At 40.1% G+C, this 23103-nt stretch overlaps 1 protein-coding gene across 1 annotated transcript; it reads right to left on the bottom strand.

The window, feature by feature from the left end:
* Window positions 1–975: 975 nt before the first annotated feature.
* On the bottom strand, window positions 976–2656 carry LOC104224017 (putative pentatricopeptide repeat-containing protein At1g53330). Its single transcript, XM_009775565.2, has one exon. The coding sequence runs from the start codon at window positions 2479–2481 to the stop codon at window positions 1090–1092; it is 1392 nt and encodes a 463-aa protein (XP_009773867.1). The 5' UTR covers window positions 2482–2656; the 3' UTR covers window positions 976–1089.
* Window positions 2657–23103: the final 20447 nt, after the last annotated feature.

Raw genomic sequence — 23103 nt, 5'->3', positions numbered from 1 at the left:
CCTACAAGAAAAAGGACTAGCCAAATATGGAAGAATAATATTTTCAAGAAAAACCCAATTATGGTAAATATGTTGTCTTTTCCTTCATGAGATAGGAAAACCAATTATGGTAAGAAAATCTGGACAAACATCTAACACATCTTTTATTGATTATGCTCCAACTGGTGTCAGCAGGTGACAGCTAATTAGTTTTCCATGCAAATCTTGGCAGCAGATTTAAGTAGCTAATTCAATAATACGTGGATCAGACTTCAGAGTGCTTAGATTAAGTAACTGCTGCTCCAAACCTGGTCTCTTTTGAACAATTCTGCATCAGAACTAATCAAACTCAAGCCAGAAGTGAAGATCAACAAAGCTGAATATTGCTTATCTTTGACTTAGTTCATTACATGTAACATAGAGTCATAATACTCGTGGTAATCTCCTAGTTTTTCCCTAACTGCCGGTTATAATGAGTAAGCACAAACAGCGCATCAAAACGTAAGATGTGCAATCAACTGAAACCACTCTGTTCCCATCTCATAGCATTTTTACTTCATGCTTACATCTTGCACAATATTTGGCATTTGTGGATTCATACCCTGTGTAACTCACATACAATTTTTAACAAATTTGTATTGCGTATGAGACTAATCGAAGTACAAAAGAGTTGGAACTAATCTAGCACAGTGGACCAAGTTTGATTGTTAGATGATCTATATCCCCCCCCCCCCCCCGAAACAGGTCTCAAGAGAAGAAGAAAAGTTAAATGTAAGATTAATTTTAGGTTTTTGCAGTCTTTGGTAGATCAATTTAACTTGAGGCAAGGAGAATCTTGACCATTACAGCCTTCTGTATCCAGATATGGGCTAAACATTTAGAATCCCATAGCTGGTGAGAGTATACTCTAAAAATATACCTAACAGCTATGGATAAAAATTTATGGAGAAATGAAACGAAGACAACATGCTTATGAGCAGAAAAAGTAAGCTTAAGCATACATCATTGTTATATTTCAAAGTTGTTTGGACACAGACAAGACGAATTTGGGAGTTAAATATGTGAGATGCACATTTAGAAGGTGTGTTTAACCATTACAAGAAGAATTGTTTACTCCATCATTAGCGTGCCTACAAGACCAGATGCATTAGTCAAGTTATCTTGTTGGCACATCATCGAAATCATCATTTCCCACACTTCTTGACTAATACGATTTACAGAGGCCATTTTATTGAGAGCTCTCAGCAATGATTCCTGATCTCCTTCTTGAATTAGACCGTGGAATAATTTATTTAAACTTGTATCAGGAGGAATATATCCTTTGAAAATCATCTCATCAAAAATAACTGCAGCTTCCTTAAACTGCATCGCTTTACATAGCCCATCGAAATATATCCTATAACTAACCACATCAGGTTTACACCTTCGTCTCGGCATATCATCCAATAGTTCACTTGCTTCTCTCAATTTCCCATCATTACAAAGGCCCCGAAGTATCACATTGCAACTAACTACATCGGGTTTACACCCCTTCCCTTCCATCTCATCCAGAACACTAAATGCGGAATCGAAATCTTTCTCCTGACAATAACCATGCATTAATGCATTGAAAGTAACTGTGTCACATTTGCAACCATTCTTTTCCATCTCTGTCAACAAACCATATACTTCTTCCTTTCGACCGACCCTGAAATATGCACTAATCAAAGTAGAATACACAGCTGAATCCAACTCCACTTTCTTTTTCAACATCTCCTCCTTCAGCTTAACAGCTGACTCCAAATTATCTACCATACAAAGTCCTTTCATCAACGCGACATACACAAAAGCATTAGGCTTCAATTTGAAATCTCTCTCCATTATCTTTTTCACCCTAAACGCCTCGTTCAACTCATGGTTCACGCAAAGGCCATTAATCAGCGTTCCAAAAGTGACCACATTTGGCTGAACTCCTCTCTTTTGCATTTCATCGAACGCTTCGCGGGCCCTATCCAAATCGCCACACAAACAGCTCGCATTCATCAGTATATTAAACGTACAAACATCTGGGGTTCCATAACTTTCAAAGTTCTTCAATATTTCACCAATCTTTGCATACTCTTTACAAACTAAAAGTGCATTCAACAAGCTATTCACAGATTTTATACTTCTTGGGGAGCGAAAAGAAGGTATTTCAGTGAACATATGTAGAGCCTTCTCGGGTAAATGGGCTCTTCCGTAGAATGAAATAACATTGCAGAAAATGACTTCTTTAGGAGAAATACGAGTGTCATGCCTTAATTTATCGAGTATTTGTTCCATTTCGTTGAAGAGTTTGGCTCTGCCAAGTTTGCAAATGATGAGATCATAGCTGGCGGGAGAATAGCGAATGGGTTTAGTAGTGTGGTTTGTTCCATGGCTGGGATTAGGATTGAGGAAAAGCTGAAGGGCGATTTTGGGATCCTTTTGCTGGCGAAGTAGAGAGGAGAGTCTGAATGGCGATAGCTTTTTCACTTTCTCCATTTTGTATTGTCACTGAATTGTAAGTCCTACTTGCTTTAACGAACTTGGAAACTGTATGTAATCCTAATAAGTCACAACTGTGTTTTTCCTTTTTTTCCCTTTTTTTTTTCGTGTGGTTTCCTGCGGTGTTCGATTTCCTGCAGTCTTCCGACAGAAGATGTTTGTGAAATCTCTAATTAAGGATAAAAAGGCGGGATATCACCTCACTCTAATATTTTTGTTACTAATCTTTTTTTCCATGCTTGAAAAATTCGGTTTATGCAGGGAACCACTATTACGATGCAGTGAAAGTTACAAATAAACTATAGTATTAAGTATTATTTGATACAATGCATTAACAAATTACTTTGCTTAAAGGTGTTTAAGTGTTTTATTAAATCGAGGCCAGTAAGAAGATATATAATATGATTATATGTGATTGGACGTATAACCAGCATAATCTCTTAATCTTGGTGAAACTTCAATATTATACGTCGATTGAATTTATTCATCAGGATAATGCTGCTTTGAAATTTCTTGTATAGTGTATAATATATGGATAACGATGTACTCCAATATGCTTTCGACGTGAAATTATTTCAGCTTGTTTGGATGGTGGTTAGCAATTGTATCATATTGTATTGTTATTTCGAAACAATGTTTGTTTGATTGTTTATTTAAAATTTGATTATATTGTATTGATTAAATCGATTGTTCCGGAACAATAAAAAGTCTTATTTTATGAAACAATGGATTTGATGTGGTGGGATTATTTTCTATTTTTCTTTCCAATTATGCCCTTACTTATTACTCGATAATTATGTTTTACCCATTATTTATTTTTTATTTAACTCCAAATCTCCAACCTATTGACCTACTTTGTCTTCGTCCATCTTCCAGAATGCCGTTCTTTCCATCCAAAATCTCCAAATCTCCGTTCGTTTCTTAGTCTCTTTCCATTGTTCTATTTTTTTTATACTTTTTTTTGCTAATGATAGTTAACCTTTTTTCTTTAGATTTTTGCTCTTGTTTCTAGGCTACATAATAGGTGATAAACTAATAGAAAGAGGTTTTCGTATATTATTTTTATGTGTAAATCTTGATAATTCTAATATTTAATTGAGAGTATTTTAGTAAATTTATCAGTTACAATATATACGATATAGTCAAATCAAACAACAAAAATGGTATTTAACAACAACAAACAATACAATCTATCCAAATGTTGTATCTGTTTGACCAAAAAATGCAAACCCATGGTTAAACTAATTAATTTTGTGTAATGGGGGGGTTAAACCCGGTTAATGATAATGACCTCAGATCTATAATTGGTGGATACAAATAACAAAAGATAGTGTTGAGAGGAGATTGAATACGGTGTGCATTCAATGTCTCAAGATGATTAATGATGGGGGAATATCAATTAATAAATAGCAATAAATGGCATTAGAGTAAATAAGGAGAAATATTTACCCAATATTGAATGAGGTGGATGATTTCTCCTTCTCACAAGAATGAACGATGGGCAAATACTAGAATATTGGGACCCTTCTCGGATCTGGTGGAAAAGAGTGGAATGATAGACAATCGAATCTCTTTAGAAAGGTAATATTTGTATTTTATCTAGAGAGAGTCAGCATTTTCACCTTATCTCTCTATCTATTTATATGGGACATACCCCTAATCAACCCTGAAAGTGCAAGTACAGAGAATATTCACTGGAATATTCTTCCTAAAGATCCTATTACAAAACTAGCCATTACCGTTGCTCTTGACATTTGACCCCGACCGTCGTTTATTGCCCGACTATGAAAATTGTTTACTAGTCGACCTCAACCAAATTACCTTTCGTAACACCTCTTCATATTAAATCTCCTCGAGGCAGATTTTGACCCATACAGTTAGTTCCTCCACTTATTAAGGCTGACTCTTGACGACCTCGATGAGCGGATTGTTAATCGCCATTGAGAAATTTAGGCGAGTAGGTCGAATAGTAACGTTTTAGGCGAGATGGCAATGTGGCGCTTTGTGAGGGGTTTCCTACGGTCACATCGATTCAGAATGATGTCACGACATCATGCGTTATTATTACGCATTTTTTCAATGCATTGCGTTTTTTTTTCGTATCTCTGCCAATTCGATACCTGCGTTGGGTATTGATGTTTTGTTTTCTCGATATTGATGCCTAGGTTCTTATAAATAGAGATATGATGTCCTTTGCCTTATTCTTTGCATTTTCAAATATTGAATCTTTGTTTCTCTACTTCCTTCCTCGTTCAGAGTTCCTGCTCCTATTACCTTTACTCTCGTATCCGTGTTTTCACCGATTCTAGTGACTTCTACTGCTCACAACTCATTTGTGCTTGTATATTCTTCATATATAAACACAAAAAGATGGTTAATGCGTAAAAATAGCACGGTATAGCCAGTTTTCGGACTGGTCATTAAAAAATAGCCATCGTTTACCAAGTCAATGAAAAATAGCCACTATTTTGCTACAACAAAGACCGGTCCAGCATAATATACTGGAGTTCGGTGCACCTGTGTATGAACTCCAGCATATTATGCTGGATCGGTATACTTTGCTGGCTCCAGTATAATATACTGCAGACTGGAGCACCGGTGCTCCAAACTCCAATATATTATGCTGGACCGGTATACTTGCTGGAACTCCAGTATATTATGCTGGAGTTCTAGTGTACTTATGCTGGAACTCCATCATATTATGCTGGAGTTCCAACATACTTATCCTGGAACTCCAGTATAATATGCTGGAGTTCAAGTATACTTATGCTGGAACTCATCATAATATACTGGCGTATTTTTCGGGTTTTGAACAGTGTTTTCGCTCAGATTTATCTTTACATGAAAAGTGGCTAAATTTCGATTACTTTTGAAATTGGGCTATTTTTGAACGACCAGTTGTAAATATGGCTATTTTTGAATTTCACCTGGTTAATGCATCTTCTAGTTCCAGGGGGCATCTGATCTAGCTCCCTTAGTAGTGAGCATGCTCCTCATGACGATGGGGCCGCCATTGTTACAGAAGACGAAAGCTTTCCTACGGTGGAGGAAATAATTCCCCGTAACGAGAAGGCTAGGTCTAACTTCTCAAAGCTGCCCGAGGACAACCTTGAGGCCGTGGAATCTAAGATGGATGCGGCTGCCCTTGCTGATTTCAGCGCGAAGTTCAAAATTCAAGCCCACATCGATCTAGTCCTAGCTTGTCGCGATGTGGTGCAGATTCACCACCAGATATTGCGCATTCTACGCATATCCGTTCTATGTAGGCTACTCTTTTCCCCTTTCCTCATTGGCGGAGAAATTCTGTCGCTACTATAACATCTGCCTAGCCTAGCTTTCTCCTTACATTTGCAAGCGCATCCTCATGCTGACGAAATATGCAAAATTGGCTTGCCGCGGGATCTCTCTCATCACCTGATGCACCTCTTTGCACCCAGTTTCCATAGGGGGGCGATGTTGCACCTTCGTTATCGTGGAAGCAAGAGCTTGGTAGTGAAGATGGACGATAAAGCAAATCATCGATTCTGGCTTAATTACTTCTACATCAAGACTGAGGATGTAGTGGCAAATGCAAATGGATTTCCTGAGGTGTGGAATTATGCCCGTAAGTATCTTTGCTAAGTGCTTATTTTGCTAATTTTGGCCGTAATTTAATCATTTTGTCTTTTCTCCGTTCAGCCGAGACCGATCCCCCTCCATTGGTTGCAGATATACATGATTGGGTTAGCCAGGTCTTGCCCCATACGGTAGGGATTCGTGAATGGTCGACTTTTCACACGAATTTTAGGCCCAAGCCCTCAGTGACCGGTGAATCATTTGCATTAAGTTTGTACAGGTTGTCCCAATTTGTTCCTAATTTGCCTTCCTGCAGGTCTTTGCTTGCTTGTGTTTTGGCCTTGAGCATGTAGTCCCTGACTTTGAGTGGTCTGACTTTTGCCTTTTTGTTATAATACTATTTTTCCCGTTTCTTCTGGGTGACCATCCTTATGTAGGCCATATCCTTCCGTTCCTCAGCTCCGTCGAGCTCTTGCCTTCTGCTTTCATCGTTCCTTGGGCTACTCTCGGGGGAATATCTCAAACTGGGCTCTCTTACTTCGACTGGTATTACTGCATCGGTCCCATAGACTAATGAGTAGGACATCTCTGCTGTGCTCGTCTTTGGCATTGCGCAGTAGGCCCAAAGCACTTCTGGTAATAGCTCTGGCCATAGTCCTTTGGCGTCTTCAAGCTTTTTCTTCATGATGTTCAATATTGATTTATTGGAGGACTCTTCTTGCCTTTTTCCCGTGGGGTGGTATGGCGTGGATAGTATTCTTTTGATATGCCACTTCTCGAAGAACTCAACAACCTTTTTTCAGTGAATTGGGGTCCATTATCGCAACTGATCTCTTTGGGGAGGCCAAAGCAGCGCACAATATTTTTCCATATGAAGGTGATCACTTCATGTTCGTGTATCTAGGCGAATGCTCCTACTTCTACCCATTTAAAAAAACAGTCAATTAAAACCAAAAGGAATCGTATGTTACCTCGCCCCGCAGGGAGAGGGCCGACGATGTCCATTCCCCACTTGATGAAAGGCCAGGACGAAGTGACCGAGTGGAGATGCTCGCCCGCTTGTTGGATCATTGGGGCGTATTTTTGACATTGCTTGCATTTTTTCATGAAGTCAGCAGCCTCTTTTTTCATGGTAGGCCAGTAGTAACCTGCTCGTATAAGACATTTGACTAGAGCTCGATTGTCGGAATGAACCCCGCAGTGGTATTTGTGGACTTCCTCTAGGACGCGCCATGCTTGATTTGGGCCTAAACATTTTGCTAGGGGACCTCCAAACGTCCTCTTGTATAGGTCGTTGTGAATGATACTATATCTGACCGCTTGCATCCGATGCTTTTTGGATTTTTTTTATTATCTGGGATTGTACCATCCTGCAAGTATGAAACAATACGGTTGCACTAGTACCAAGTTAGATTTATAGTCCTTACCCCGGCTTGATCTATCGATGAGTAGAGAAGGGTAATCACGTTTCCTTCTCCGGTTATGTTTTTAGTGGTTGCCGCTAATTTTGCGAGACCGTCTATTTCGTTGTTTTGTGCCTGAGGGATCTGGTCTAACTGGCATTCATCAAACTCGGGCAGCGGTTTACAGATCTCAATCTGATATTTTTTGCAACCTTTGTTCTTTGATTTGGAAATTTCCCGTGACTTGGTTGACGATGAGTTGAGAGTCGCATGGTAGTGTTACCCGTCTCGCCCCGTACTTGAGTGCTAGCTTTAATCCTACAATCATGACCTCATACTCGGCCTCATTATTAGTCATCTCCAGGCATCTTATGGACTGGTGAATCACTTCACCAATCGGGACTTCGAACACAAGTCCTAGTCCGGACCCCGACACATTAGAAGCATCGTCGGTGTACAAAACCCATAGATCCTACGTTTGTGGGGAAGCGTGTGTGACTTCTTTTTTGACTTTAGGCATTATGTTTGCACTAAAGTCGACGACAAAGTTGGCAAGGACTTGTGATTTTATCGTTGTTCACGGTTGATATGTGATATCATGCTCACTTAATTCTATGGACCACTTGGCTAATCTACCCGATAGCTTGGGCTTATGTAAAATGCTTCTCAAGGGGAAAGTTGTGACTACCGAAATAGGGTGACACTGAAAATAGGGTGTAAGCTTTCGTGAAGCTACGACCAAAGCCCGGGCTAATTTTTTGAGGTGGGGGTACCTCGTCTCGGCATTGACTAAGGTTTTGCTAATGTAATAGATGGGAGATTGTGTACCTTGATCTTCTCGGACTAGGACCACACTCACTTCCACTTCAGATATAGTGAGGTAGACGAGGAGGCAATCCCCAAGTTCTACTTTGGAAAGCAATGACGGTGATGAAAGGTAAACCTTTAACTCCTTCAGGGCTTGGACGCACTCTAAAGTCCACTAGAGGTCGTTGTCCCTCTTGAGTACGCCGAAAAACTTGTGGCATCTGTCGGATGATCGCGAGATGAATCTCAACAGGACAGCGATACGACCAGTTAGCCTCTAAACCTTTTTTTTGCTGGTTAAGTGTTCTGCTATTCCTTCTATGGCTTTGATTTGGTCGGGGTTGACCTCGATACCTCGTTGTGCTACTAGGAAGCCCAAGAATTTTCCTAATGTCATGCCGAATGCACACTTTTCAAGGTTTAGCTTCATGTCGTACTGCCTAAATATGTCGAAGGCTTCTTTCAGGTGGTCGATGTGATCTTCTTTCCTTTTGGACTTGACCAACATATCGTCTATGTAGACTTCCATGGTCTTGCCGAGTTGATCTTTGAACATTTTGGTCACCAACTTTTGGTATGTCGCCCCCGCGTTTTTTATTCCGAAGGGCATAACTCTGTAGCAGTACGTTCCTTGGTGGGTGATGAAGGTAGTCTTCTCCTGATCCTCCTCTTCCATGAGGATCTGATTGTAGCCCGACTAAGCGTCTAAGAAGCTCAGCAATTCATGCATGGCCGTCGCGTCAATGAGTTGGTCGATATGAGGTAGTGAGAATGAATCTTTAGGTCACGCTTTGTTTAAATCTATAAAGTCCATGCATTTACGCAACTTTCCGTTCTTCTTTTTCACCATGACCACATTGGCGACCCATTGGGGGTATTTTGATTCCTTAATGAAACCATTTTCCAGTAATTTTTTGACCTCATCGCGGACTGCATCGTTTATGGTGAAATTGAATTTTTGCCTAACCTATCTCACCGGGAGGTGGAACGGGTTGAAGTTCAATTTATGTGTGGCAATCTCCTTTGGGATACCTGGCATATCTGCATGGGAAAAAACGAACAAGTCTGTGTTAGCAGTTAAAAATTGACAAAATTTACCTGGATCTTGAAGCCTACAGTTGATGTAGGCTTTCTTGATGTGGTCATTATCATCAAGTTGGAAAGGGTTGAGGTCTTCTATGGTTGATCTCGCGGCCTCCACTATTTCGGGATCTCTGATGACGTCTTTTCTTTCGTCACAGCTCTACCTTGGCCCTGTTAATTATTATGCCTCTTTTCCTTTGTCCTTCATTTGTTAAGTAGTTGTGCAATCTAGGGTGATTCGGTAGATATGCGTTGTTCTTCTTGTATGTTGAATATTCCCCACAGGGTTGGAAATTTGATAACTTGGTATAAGCTAGAGGAAATGGCCGTCATGGCGTGTATCCAAGGTCGTCCTATTATGGCGTTGTACGCCATATCCTGATCCATGATGTGGAATGTGGTTTCCAAGGTGACGCCTGTCACACCTCCTTTTCCTCGAGGAGATAGGGAGTTTTTCCAATTAAAGTGACATTATTCGAAATGGAATTATTTATTCGAATTCAGAGTCTCCACTTAGAATAATTTATGGTGTCCCAAGTCACTGTTTTATTTTAAATCCCAAATCGAGGAAATTTGACTCTGTTATAAAGCCTGCGAAACACAAAAGACCAGGTAAGAATTTTGTTAACCGAGGAGAAGGTGTGAGGCACTCCCGAATTCCATGGTTTTAGCACGGCCGCTCAACTATTAATAATTGGCCTAATTATATGATTTATTACACGTTTAAGGCCTACTATGCATTTTTACTTTCTAACCGCTTTTAATTAATTATTTACCCGCTTTTAGTATTTATGGGAGTTGTTTGAACAAGTCGTGACGTCGTACACTCGTTTGTTTGTGTATGCATTGTGAATCGCATCATGTGAAACACACCCATAATTTACAACTTGTTTATTTTTATTATTATTTGAAGTTATTATAGTCGAGTCACGTGAAATGCACACTCGAATTCGGAATTATGTGTCGCAACCATGCTACGGGAACCGTACCCATAGTCGCGATGATTTATTAATTAATCGCGCCTAAAGCAGGCTACGATGTTCATATGTTGTTCATCTCTTACGTTTAAGATTATTGAGATCATGATTTATGAAAAAGTATTATTGTGGAAAGGCGTATGAGTTCAACACATCATTAATTAGTAAGTTAACAACATTTTTACTTTTATTAAATTGGACCAAACGAAAATAAACAACCTACTGCCATTAAATCTTTCACAAATGAGTAATGAAAATTTCTAATCAAAATTGGAAGACTCAAGGCATTATACATTCTAAACTAAAAATAAAACAGAAAGTAGAGATATTCTCACACATAAACCAAATCAATGAAAGAAAATAACTGACATAAAGAAAGATGAAATGGCAACCATCATAACCTTTACAATTAACCAAATGAAAGCAGTACACCAATATGCATGAGACAAACATCAACCAAGATTAATAGATACCAAAGAAGAACATTCAGAAAAGAAAAATACAACAAAATGTTATATGAATTAATATCCAAAAAGAAAAAGAAAAGACTAAGAAACGAACCTTTTATTGAACAAATCTCTTAATAACATTAAAAATTCCAACGAAGCTTTACAATTTCAGAAATAGCAGGTCGAACTGACTCAACAGCAACAAAACTTTCTTGACCAGCAGTGTCCCAGATTTGACCTTTAACAGACTTATTTTGAATAACAAATGTCATTGGCTACAACTGAATCAACTATTAATACCACCTTAAAAATATAGTCTATTTTTTGACTTGCATCACTGTCGCGCCCCCTTCTTTCCTCCGCGGAGAGAGTCCGGGTTCCGACGTTCATGGGGTAATAATTTATTTCCTTTTGGGATTTAGGTATTTGAAGAGTCGCCACCTAACGGATTATAGTGCGTTAGGGCACCTAGAGCGATTAATTCTTAGACTAGTTTGCATTACCAGAGATTTAGGGTAAGAGCTCAAAATAACCTTGAGGGGAAGGTGTTAGGCACTCCTCTCGGTTCACAATGGTGGGTCCCGACCGAACTTATACTTATGAATTAGTCTTTTAACAAATAAGTAGTTGGAACACATAATTGCAAATAAAAGCATGTTGGACATTGTATGACAAAGAATTTGAACAAGTTGCATATAAAAAGTAAAGTTTAAACATCGGGAATTGGGAAAAGGGGTCCTAGGTTGGTGTAACGATCCGACCGGTCATTTTGAGCTCTAATGCATCGTTCAACAGTTTGAGGCCATGAGCAGCTTCACTTCAGGTATTATAACTTGTATGCATGGTCGGAATTGAAATTTGGGAAGTTCGGAGTTGATTTGGAAAGAAAATTCTCATTTCGGAAACTTTAAGTTGAAAGAATTGACTAAGATTGGATTTTTAAGTAAACGACCTCAGAATCGAGATTCGAAGGTTCTAGCAGGTTCGTATGATGATTTCGGACTTGGGTGTATGTCCGGATCGGATTTTGGAAGACCCGGGAACGTTTTGGCACCTAATGTAGAAGTTAGCATTTTTGGAAGAATTCCATAAGTTTGGGCTGAAGTGCATTTTAGTGTTATCGATGTCCGTTTGGGATTCCGAGTCTGGGAGCAGCTCCGTATGGTGATTCTGGTTTTGGGAGCGCAATCAGGAGTGAATTCGGAGGTCTGTGGGTCATTTTGGAGTCATTTGGCTAAAGATAGAAATTTGATGGTTTTTGAGAAGTTTGACCGGAAGTGAACTTTTTGATATCAGGGTCGGAATCCTATTTCAAAAGTTGGAGTAGGTTTGTAACATCAAATATGACTTGTGTGCAAAATTTGAGGTCAATTGGATGTTATTTGATAGGTTTTGGCATTGAATGTAGAAGTTTGAAATTCTAAAGTTCATTAAGCTTGAATTGGAGGTCGATTCATAATTTTAGCGTTGTTTGATGTGATTTGAGGCCTCGATTAAGTCCGTAATGTGTTTTGGGGCTGGTTGGTATGATTGGTTGGGGTCCCGGGGGCCTCGGGTGGATATCGGGTGGTTAACGGATCAAATTTGGAAGTTAAAGAAGAAATGATATGCTGCCTTCTGGTGTAACTGCACCTGCGAGGCTTGGGACGTAGGTGCGGAGCCACAGAAGCGGCCTAGGAGGCGCAGAAACGGAACATGACCGCCCAGGTGAAGGGCCGCAGGTGCGAGGCGTTGACCGCATCTGCGCAAGTGCAGAAGCAAGGTGGAAGACAGCAGAAGCGGTTATTGGCGCATGTGCGATGGGGCTTCCGCCGAAGCGGCGAGGAGTCCGTAGGTGCGGAAAGGCTGGAGGTAGTGTATTCTTTTAAAATCGGGAGATGGTCATTTTCTCCCATTTTTCATTTGGTGTGGACGATTTTAGAGAGCTTCAAGTGGGGTTTTCCATCATCAAAGACAAGGTAAGCTAACCCCACCTATCTTGAGTTAAATATATTGATTATGTAAGGATTTTAGCATGTAAATTGGTAGAAATTTGGGGGTTTGAGGAAAACCTAGAAAATTCGTATTCTCAGATTTTGATCATGATTTTGGGTATGGAATTAAGAGAAAATCATATATTTGAGTTCGTGAGTTCATGGGTAGACTTTATCTTCGAAAATTTTTAGAATCCGGGCATGTGGGCCTGAGGGCGATTTTGTCAACTTTTAGATCAGGGTTAGGAATTATAAATTGGATTGTAATGAGTAATTGAACATATATTAATGGATTTGCATAATTATTTGCTAGTTCTGGAGCATTTAGCATCGATTCGCGTCTTCAGAAGGTCGTGGAATGTCGATTATGTATCTTCAGAGTGAGGTGAGTTTCCTCTCTAACCTTGTAAGAGGGAATTGTCCTCATAAGTGAAATAATTGGTTATGTGCTTCTATTTGTGGGGGATACGTACGCACGAGGTGACAAGAGTCCGTGCGTAGCTGTTGATACCCAATTTTTCCCTATGTATTTTTATATACAAAATACTTTCAAAATAGCATGTACATTCATATATAAGCATGCCCAAGAGTTTTGGTATTTTTTTTCTTCTAATTTTTAAAGATTTTAAAATTAATTTATTGTCTATTTTTAGCAGTACAAAATTCAATAATTGTTCCCAAGATTATCATTTTGGCAAATAATTTATTTCTATTCTCATATTTACACCAAAATATAATTAAAGTGATTTTTGTATATTTTTACAAATTTATCTGGTATTTTTAAGGCTAAATTGCATATAATTGCAATTATAGCCTATTTTACGATTAACATTTAGCCAATTTCTATTTCAATTACAGCCTCAGTTATTTTCAATTTTAGCCTCAATTTGACCCCAATTCCGCCCAAATCGAGGCCAGCCCAATTCCAATGTAACCCGGCCCCTGACCCAATTGTAAAACCCGCCGGCTCCCATTTAATCCAGGCCGTTGATCATTTTGATCAACGGCCAAGATCCCCCATTTCCTTTTTAATTCCCTAACCTACCTAACCCTAACTCATTCTATCAGAGACGCCGCCTTTGAACTCTATTCATCTCCCAAATCCTCTCTAGCCTCTCCAAAACCCTAATCGATTCCTACTTGTTCCTACCGCAATCCCATCGGAATCCATGGCGTTTCAGGCCATGGGTGGCCTATACTCACTATCTATCACCATTAAACCTAAGCTGCTCGAGGTTTGAAGCCGACTCTGATGTTTAGATCTTTCTCAGACCTGTATATCTATGGCGGCTCCAGCTATTTTCCTGCATTTTCAAGCAATATGAGTCTTTTCGACTCAGGGTTCGACTTTCCTCAAGACCTTTCTTATTCTAGGGTTTTTCTCTGCAACCCTAAGCTAGTCGAGGTTCTTTCCCCATTTGTTTTCTTAGATCTGTGACATGCCTGGACTTTACTTGACTCTTTAAACGTTTTCCCCAAATTTTCTTTTTAAATCGTTCAAATTCGATTTTAGGGTTTCTGAAAAGGTTTCTTCAAATATTTTTGATTCTTCCTGTTCTTTCTTTATGTGTGTTTTATGCTCGTATGTTTTCTTCTTGTTACGCATGAGTTTGCTCTCTTGTTTCTTTTCAATTATGCAAGACTCTTCTATCCTTTGCTGTTGCTCTTTTGCCCGCATAATAATTCGTGTTGTTTTCCCTATTCTTTGCTATATGTGTTTATGGTTGAATTCTTTGATTTTTTTTCACTTTACTGAACTCTGTTCCTGCTAAGCATATTTTTCTCTACTAATTCTGAACTTGTTTTAACTCCAAGTTTTCTCAAACATGGTCTCGTGACCTTAAATCAGTGTCCTTTCTATCGTGTGTGTTTGTTTCTCATAAGGCTTTGAAAGAGACTTCTGAGGCCCTTTCAATGACCTGTTTGCTCATCTCTATTGTCTAACTCTATTCGAAACCCCAGGTTTTGGGGGTTTTTTTGGCAAGTGGTATCAGGGTTCCACTTTGGGATCCTAGGCTTTCAGATTTACTATGAGTCTGTAATTGAACTTGAATCCCTTTTGCTTGTGACTTTGAGACTTTCAGTGATAGACTCTTTTTCCTAAATAACCTGACTCTTTATTTTTGTTTGAAGCTGCTTCCACCAACCGAGTGATTGATTCTGAAATCCCTTTAATAAGGCTGATGAATTGTCACTGATTTTCTTCGATTGAACCTCCTTTACCATTCTTGACTTGGTTCATTCAAATTTGAACTTGTGATTTTGGTTTCATGGCTGTTTGATTGATCCCCTTCCCATATTTGGCACAAACCGTGTACCATTGACTATTTTCCTTAAATAAATTCTATGTATTTACCCCTTTTATGCTACTTTGAATGGTTTTAATTAGAAATTTCTTTCCTTAATTAATTTTTACCCGTTGGAATTAGAATCCCTTAACTAAAGGGAGATTGATTTCAATGATATTTCTTTGCCTTTCTTACTTGCTTCTCTGCACTATAAAAGGGGCTGCCCTTTTGCACTTTTAAGAGACCTTAGAACTTAACCTTACACCTAACGATTTCATCTTCACCACTTTCACACTACTAGTTCCTAACTTCCAACTCAGTACTTGCACACTTGCAATACTGTTTTGAATTCAACACTCTGCTTTGCTTGAGATCTTTTGGAATTACTTTGTTTGCAACTTGGCTCTCTTCTAGACTACTATTTTACTTGTTTTCCCTTGAAACTGGTATGTTTTTTATTTAGTTTTTTGCCTCACCCCTATGTGTTTACTTTATAGTTCCAGCCCTATTGTTTACTTTACTGCTCATGTTCAATGATTTATGTTAATTATGTCCTTTCCCTGCATCTGTTTCTATTGTGAATCCCTACCCCTGTTCCCTTCTATGTGTTTGAGTTAAGGTTCTTGTCCTGGTAGTATCCAAATTACTGCCCATGCCATAACCTGATCCACAATGAATCCTAACTCCCAAGTTTGGCTAATAGGTTGGTCAGGGGTGTGCCAACATTCTCAATTGTTGGGCATGACCACCAGCCTTCCATGTCTCTCCCTGATCCCCCCTGTACACTTACACTTAGTCTTAGATTCTAAGTTCTGCCCCTCTCTTATGAGCCTTGCTTTGGGACCTTGAGTTCCCTCTAAACTTGGACATCTGAGGGCTGGCATTTCCACACTGCACTATGCTCTTAATTCTGCAATGTGTTTGGGGTGTAAGCACTGCCTTAAGTCGCTTTGAGACTCTTGGGAACTTTGGCACACCCCAAATATGAGAAAGGCTTTTGGAAATCTGATCTTGGAAGTTGGTTTATCTCATATTGTCAGACTTTGAGTCTGAATTAGGCTGTTTGGATGTAGCTTGAGCTTCTGATGTAATATTACTTTTCTTTTCTGATTCTTTTGGGTCTGTAATAATTTTGTAATAACTATTGGGGATGGTTAGTGGAAAGGGATGGGGATGAATGCATGCAAAAAGGGTAGAAAACCTGCCTATAGGCTATCTATAATTTCTGCATTTCTGCACTTTGGAAATTATGCCTATAAGTGCTGCATTTATGTATTTAGAAATTACGCCTATAAGTTTCTGCATTGCTGCATTTAGAAATTATGCCTATAAGTTTCTGCATTTCTTCATTTAGAAATAATGCCTATAAGTTTCGACATTTCTGCATTTTAGAACTCATGCCTATAAGTTCTGCATTTCTGCATCTTGGAGATTATGCCTATAAGTTTTGCATATAGAAATCATGATCTTAGGTTTTCTGCACTTCTGCACGTCGTTAGGCAAACAATTATAGGTTTAAAATAATCAACTTCATTTAGATACCATGCCTATAGGGCTCCTGCATCTATGCAATCGCTTAAAACCAATGACGCATAAAAATCATGCCTATAGGAGTAATCAATTGAATCCACTTCGTCTATTTCGTTTATAAGTCTAAAATCAGTCATAAATTTGCAGATCTTAGCTTACATAATCAATAACCCTTCTTTAAAATCAGTATACTTCCACCTAGGCAACAAGTAGGTAATTAATTAATTGTGTCAGTCTTTGATAACTACATCCAAGCAAGGCTAATTCGGACTACTCATCTGAGAAATATGTGATGAATCATCCCACCCTACGCCTTAATTTAATCCAGACCAAACTAGTATCTGAAGTCATGCTGTATTTGTTCTTTTAAGTGAGGAGGCCTGTATGAGCCCTAACTGCTATTTGTTCTCCCTTTAACTGCTATTTGTTTTGTTTGTCGCATTAAGTTTGTCCTTTTAAAACTCTGAAAAGGCCCAACCTCCCTCCCTTTAGGTCTAGTGGTCCCAAATGCCTCCGGGACTGATAGGATTGTGACGGGTAATAACATGCAATAAAAAACTATACTATTCCGCGCTTTAATACCTTAACTGTGTGGGAATGGTAGATATGGATATGATGACCGGTGCGCTAATACCACGTGCAATCCCTCTTTGGAGGAGCGATTACCGGGTATTGCATTGATGTGATCCATATTAATCATAAACCTAGGACCCCCCTTCCCTTTTATTTGTTTTCCTCTATTCCTTGTAGAATTGTTTAAATCTTTCATTAAATTCCTGCCACTTTTTACCCTTTCTCAAGTTTTGACTTACTTGCAATGTTGTATGTAAACCCCTTCTTACTTGAGCCCTTAATTGCTTATTTGATTACGTGAAGTCACAATTGTAACATGGTCGGGAACCATACTAGTAGATCTTGAGGGGTGCCTAACACCTTCCCCTCGAGATAATTTCTAGCCCTTACCCAAACTCTGGTTCTTCAAAATCAAACCCTTCTTAGTGTCCTAATGCACTTAATCATTAGGTGGCGACTCTTCCAATTCCAGAACCCAATTCCCAAAAGGGAACGAGTTGTCCTCCCAAATGTCATGCACCAGATTTCGCTTTTTTTTAAAAAGGGGGCGCGATAGCGTGACGACTCTACTGGGGATATTTCTTTTAGGCTTTTACCATTTCATGTTATTCGTGACTTTACTGCTTCTTTATTGCCTTTATTTAATGTCTTTATTTCTCTTCTATTACGAAACTGACTTGGCTCCTTGTTTCTTTTCTTTAATGCTTTCCTTTACTGCTTTCTTTCAATACTATTGTAATTATGAGCAATTATTGTAATTATTACTTTATGAATTTGCAAACACATGACAACTTGTAACTGCATATTCAACATCATATTCCACTCGTTCCAAAGAAAATACCATAGCAACGCTTATAATGAGTGGTTGCGCCCTTCCGATATCATTACCCCCTAAATTTGGCAAAGTCGTATTTGCGGTAAAACTAGTCGATCAACGGTGTAGTCGATGGTTCTGTGCCTTTCCCTCTTGAGTTGTCTGCTCAAGGGTACCAGTCTAATACCTTATAGAAACCCTACTTTGTTCAGTTGTGCACACATCACTATCAAAACCTAGCCGAGTCAGTTATGTTGTCCACATAATGACTCTTTAAGATAGCCTTGTCCAAAGTCCACTAGGTTTCCTTGAAACCCAAACGGACGCTACCATGTCTGTGCATTTATTTAGAGAACTAAATGCTGCTTATGCTAATTATTGGTTTAAATAGTCGAGTCCGGCGGGGTGAGGGTCTAACCCTTTTGTTTTGCAGAAATGAATGACAAAGTTCCCGACTTTAGTATGGTCAACATACCCCCACTCTTGCTGACCTGGTGGAGGAACCTCCCATCAAGTAACCAAATCAATAAATGGAAAGAGAGAGTCACCAGGGCTAGTGAGAAGCTGGAATATCTGGAATACAGTCTTCTGAAGTTGGAAGGGAAAGTGAGGAAAAGAGTTACCGACTGTCAAAACACTGAGGAAGGCAAAAGAGAACGCCTGGCAAAGGCATTTTTACTAGAAAATCTGCGCGAACTGGAGGATCTGATCAATGAAAACATTCAACCTGAAGAAGGTCCTTCTGGGACCAAGTAGCTAGGAGTCTTTTCTTTTGCTTCAAGAATGTAATAAGGCCAATGGCCATTAGTGACATTTTATTTTCTGCTATTTTTAGTGTCGTTTTGGGGATTTATCTTATCAATAAAATGAGGCATTTAGCATTATAAGTTCTCCAAATTAACTTGTCTCTAGGCCTACCTCGGGCACAACGAGGCTCCCAAATTAGGACATGATTTATATTCTTGCACTATGTGTTTAAATATTGCAACATTTCTTCTCATAATCCGCACTAACTTGCTACCTTTTTATTTTTACCTTTTGTTTATTCCCCTGCCCAAAGGTTAGTTCGTGCACTCTGGCATCGTCATCTTACTCCACAAGATCCAAGGGCCCTCCACCTCCTCCTCCTCCGAGTTCTATCAGAAATAAGAACAAGGGAAAGATGGAAGATTTGAGCAACATCAGAAAAAAGAGCTCAGTCGAAAGGGTAGAGGTTCCTCAGGGTATTCAGGTGTCCAAGGAAAGTGCCTCCCAGCTCGAATAGAAGTTATTGAAGTTTCAGGAAGAACTGGACCAAGTTCAGAACTTGGAAAATTTGTCATTTTCCCTCACTACCCCGAATGTCAACTTTTCCAACACTCAAAACCCCACACCGCCACAAAGCATCCCGAAACCACAAAACCAACCTGCTCCACAACACCACTGCAACACATGCCACACTTCAAACAACACCCCACTACTCATTCCTGAACCACTAAACTCCACAAATGATCATCCCCACAACACCCCCATCTGTGGAAACCACACCACACTGTACTCAACCTATTTCGAGCTAACCTGAGTCTGATGACAAAGACTCTATTATCAAGAATCTGGCTGTGGAACTCAAGAGGCTGACTAGCAGAGTTCAGGGTGTTGAAGGAATCAAGGGGATCGAGGGATTGAATTACGAAGATCTTTGCATTAAGCCAGATGTCGAACTGCCCGAGGGGTACAAACCTCCCAAGTTCGAGATGTTCGATGGCACCGGGAATCCCAAAGTTCATTTGAGGACATACTGCGATAAGCTGGTCAGAGTAGGAAAGGACGTAAAGATTCTCATGAAGCTCTTTATGAGAAGTCTGAAAGGTGATGCTCTATCTTGGTACATTAGCCAAGACCCGAAAAAATGGTCGAATTGGGTAGGTATGGCGTCCGATTTCATGGACATATTCAGATTCAATACGGAGAACGCACCAGATGTATTCTACATCCAGAACTTAAAGAAGAAACCTACAGAGACATTCCGCGAGTATGCTACTCGTTGGAGATCAGAAGCTGCTAAGGTCAAGCCAGTTTTAGAAGAAGAACAAATGAACAGTTTTTTCGTCTGAGCTCAAGACCCACAGTACTATGAAAGGTTAATGATGATTGAAAGCCAGAAATTTTCTGACATCATCAAGCTAGGGGAAAGGATCGAGGAAGGTATCAAAAGTGGTATGGTCACTAACTTGGAAGCTTTGCAGGCTACCAACAAGGCTCTATAGTCTGGCGGCACGTCCAAGAAAAGGAACGTAAGTGCCGTGATGGTTGCACAAAGAACAAAATCCCCAATTGAATACCAAACCTACCTAGTACCTCCACTCACATATCAACCTACCCCAAATTACCAAGTACCCTCGCCCTCTTACCAAACTCCACCACCTACTTACCAATCACCTCCACCTCCCACATATAAGCCTACTTCACCTAGATATTCCCAACCCGCATATATCTATCAAACTTACAATACTCAAACCTCTCACTATCAATCACCTCCCACCCGCCAAAACCTTCCTAGAGCCCGACCAAACTTCGACCGCAGACCCCCCAAACAATATATCGCCATTGCTGAACCTATCGACCAGCTGTATGAAAGGCTCAAAGTTGCTGGTTACATCACCCCTATCCCTGCCATAAACCCCGAAAACCCCTCCCAATGGGTCAACCCAAACAAAACCTGTGCATACCATTCCGGCATGAAGGGGCATACCATTGATGAGTGCCGCTCTCTGAAGGATAAGATCCAAGATTTGATTGACAACAAGATCATCGTAGCAAAGGAGCCAGCTCCAAATGTCTGCAACAACCCTCTGCCTGACCACAAGGGTGGAGGCATTCACATGATTGAGATAAAGGACGATTGGGACCCCGAAGGGTCGATCGGATTGATAACTGAAGGTGACGAACCAAAGAAACCAATGGTCACACTTAATCTGATTGTGGTCCAGGCCCAGCCTTCTGAAGACGCTGAAGTAAACATGTCCATACCAATTGTGTTCGAAGCACCTTCTTCTATAAAGATGCCAGGACCTATTGAGGTCGAGTTTGGGCCCCCAAAGGCACCTGTACCATTCGAAGTGGATGTGGTACCCTCCACGGCAACGGTACCCATTTCAGTAGCTATGTCAGCCATAGCACCATTCCATACGAAGGCCATCCCTTGGGATTACACAGCCGAGGCGAGGAGAAAAAGGAAAGCCAAATCTGGAGAAGCAATTGAAGCACAGGGTATGACAAGAACCGGCAGGGTTTATACTCTAGAACAACTAGCTGAGTCCAGTAAGCAGGCCTCTGGACGACTAACTGTCACTGAAACTAGGCCTGATGATCTCTGGAGAAAGATACAAGCCAAAGAGTATTCGATCATTGATCAATTGAACAAAACACCAGCCTAGATCTCTATCTTGGCTCTACTACAAAGCTCTGACGCACATAAAAATGCCTTATTGAAGGTGCTGAGTGAGGCATACATACCCAGCAACATAATTGGAGGAGAAATGGCAAACATGGTAGGACAAGTATTGGAGAGCCACAAAATCACTTTCCACAAAGATGAGCTGCCACCTGAAGGACTAAGCCACAACAAGGTGTTGCACATCACTGTGTAGTGCAAAGATTATTTCATCACCAGAATCCTGATCGACGGAGGGTACAACCTCAATATTTGTCCATTGGTGACTCTAAGAACATTGGGAAAGAGCCTGCATGAGATCAAGCATGGAGCCATCAATGTCAAAGCTTTCAATGGATCCCAAAGGTCCACTATTGGGGAAATCAGTTTGTGTCTGCAAATGGGACCGACTTGGTTCGACGTTGATTTTCAAGTGATAGACGTCCCAGCATCTTACAACTTGCTATTGGGACAGCCCTGGATCCATACCGCTGGGGCTGTAGCATCAACCCTACATCAAGCAGTGAAATTCGAGTGGAATCACTAAGAGGTAATTATTCACGACAATAGCAATCCCATATATAGCCGCCAGACCATCCCAGCAATCGGAGGAAGAAGGAAGATAGGCGGAGAAACCTACCATCACATTGAGCGAGTCAACGTCGTGGACAAGGATAAATGGTGGGATAACAAAATTGAAAGTATACTGAATTGGTGTGGATACGAACTAGCAAGGGACTTGGCAAGAATCTCCAAGGAATCGCTAAGCCTATCAAGTTAAAGAAACACGGTACCACTTTCGGTTTGGGATATGAATACACTTGGGAGGAGTTCAACCACTGGTCGCCACCATAGCGCAGTCCCTACCACCCACTGGAACATCTGATACCTCGCTTGGAGTAGACTTTCCAGCTAGCCTATGTCAATATGGGTCGAAAGAAGAGGAAGCACTGGCAGCGGTGAGGAATTTGTTTTTGGAAGATGATAATATAGACTGTTGTGTCATTTTCGAGGAGGAGAGGGAGGAAGGCCCTTCTATACAAGCTGTGAGCCGAGGAGCACGCCTCAACAATTGGTCCATCAGAACCACCAGGTCCCGAAAAGCTTCGGGGTAGCAAGGTTGAACAAAGTACCATGCATTATCTTTATTTTTCGCTAGTTGACTTTCTTACCACAGTTTAAATATTGAAATAAGAGCTCCAATGTTCAAAACAAAATTTATCAAAGCATTTTAGTTTCTTATAAATCTTTCTCTTACTACTTTTTATCATTTACTTTATTTACACAGCATTACTATTACTTATCTTGATGAACCGACGATTGTGACATGCAACGAGATAACGCAACAAACGAATACAGACTTAGAAGAAGATGAGATACAAGAAGAGGTTGTTAAAGAGGTTGAGGATTTTGAGAACAGACCTAAGTCTAACTTGGATGAAACTGAGATTGTCAACCTGGGAGATGCAGAAAATGTCAAAGAAACGCGCATCGGTGTTCATCTGTCACCATCAGAAAAGAAAGAGTAATCAGAATTTCTAAGGGAATATGAGGACATATTTGCCTGGTCTTATGATGACATGACTGCTCTCAGTACATCTATTGTAGCTCACAAACTGGCAACCGATCCGACATGTCCACCAGTAAAATAGAAGCTCAGGAAGTTTAAACTTGACATGAGTTTGAAAATTAAGGAAGAAATCACCAAGCAAGTCAAAGACAAAGTTCTCAGGGTAGTAGAGTATCCAACATGGT

This window comes from Nicotiana sylvestris, chromosome 6 (assembly GCF_000393655.2).
Source record: "Nicotiana sylvestris chromosome 6, ASM39365v2, whole genome shotgun sequence".
NCBI classification, from domain to species: Eukaryota; Viridiplantae; Streptophyta; class Magnoliopsida; order Solanales; family Solanaceae; genus Nicotiana; species Nicotiana sylvestris.
The sequence above is the reverse complement of the archived record's forward strand: the minus strand, read 5'-3'. Positions and strand labels throughout refer to the sequence as shown.

Coding starts and splice junctions, on each gene's coding strand:
- LOC104224017 (XM_009775565.2), bottom strand. CDS start 2,481: ATGGAGAAAGTGAAAAAGCTATCGCCATTCAGACTCTCCTCTCTACTT.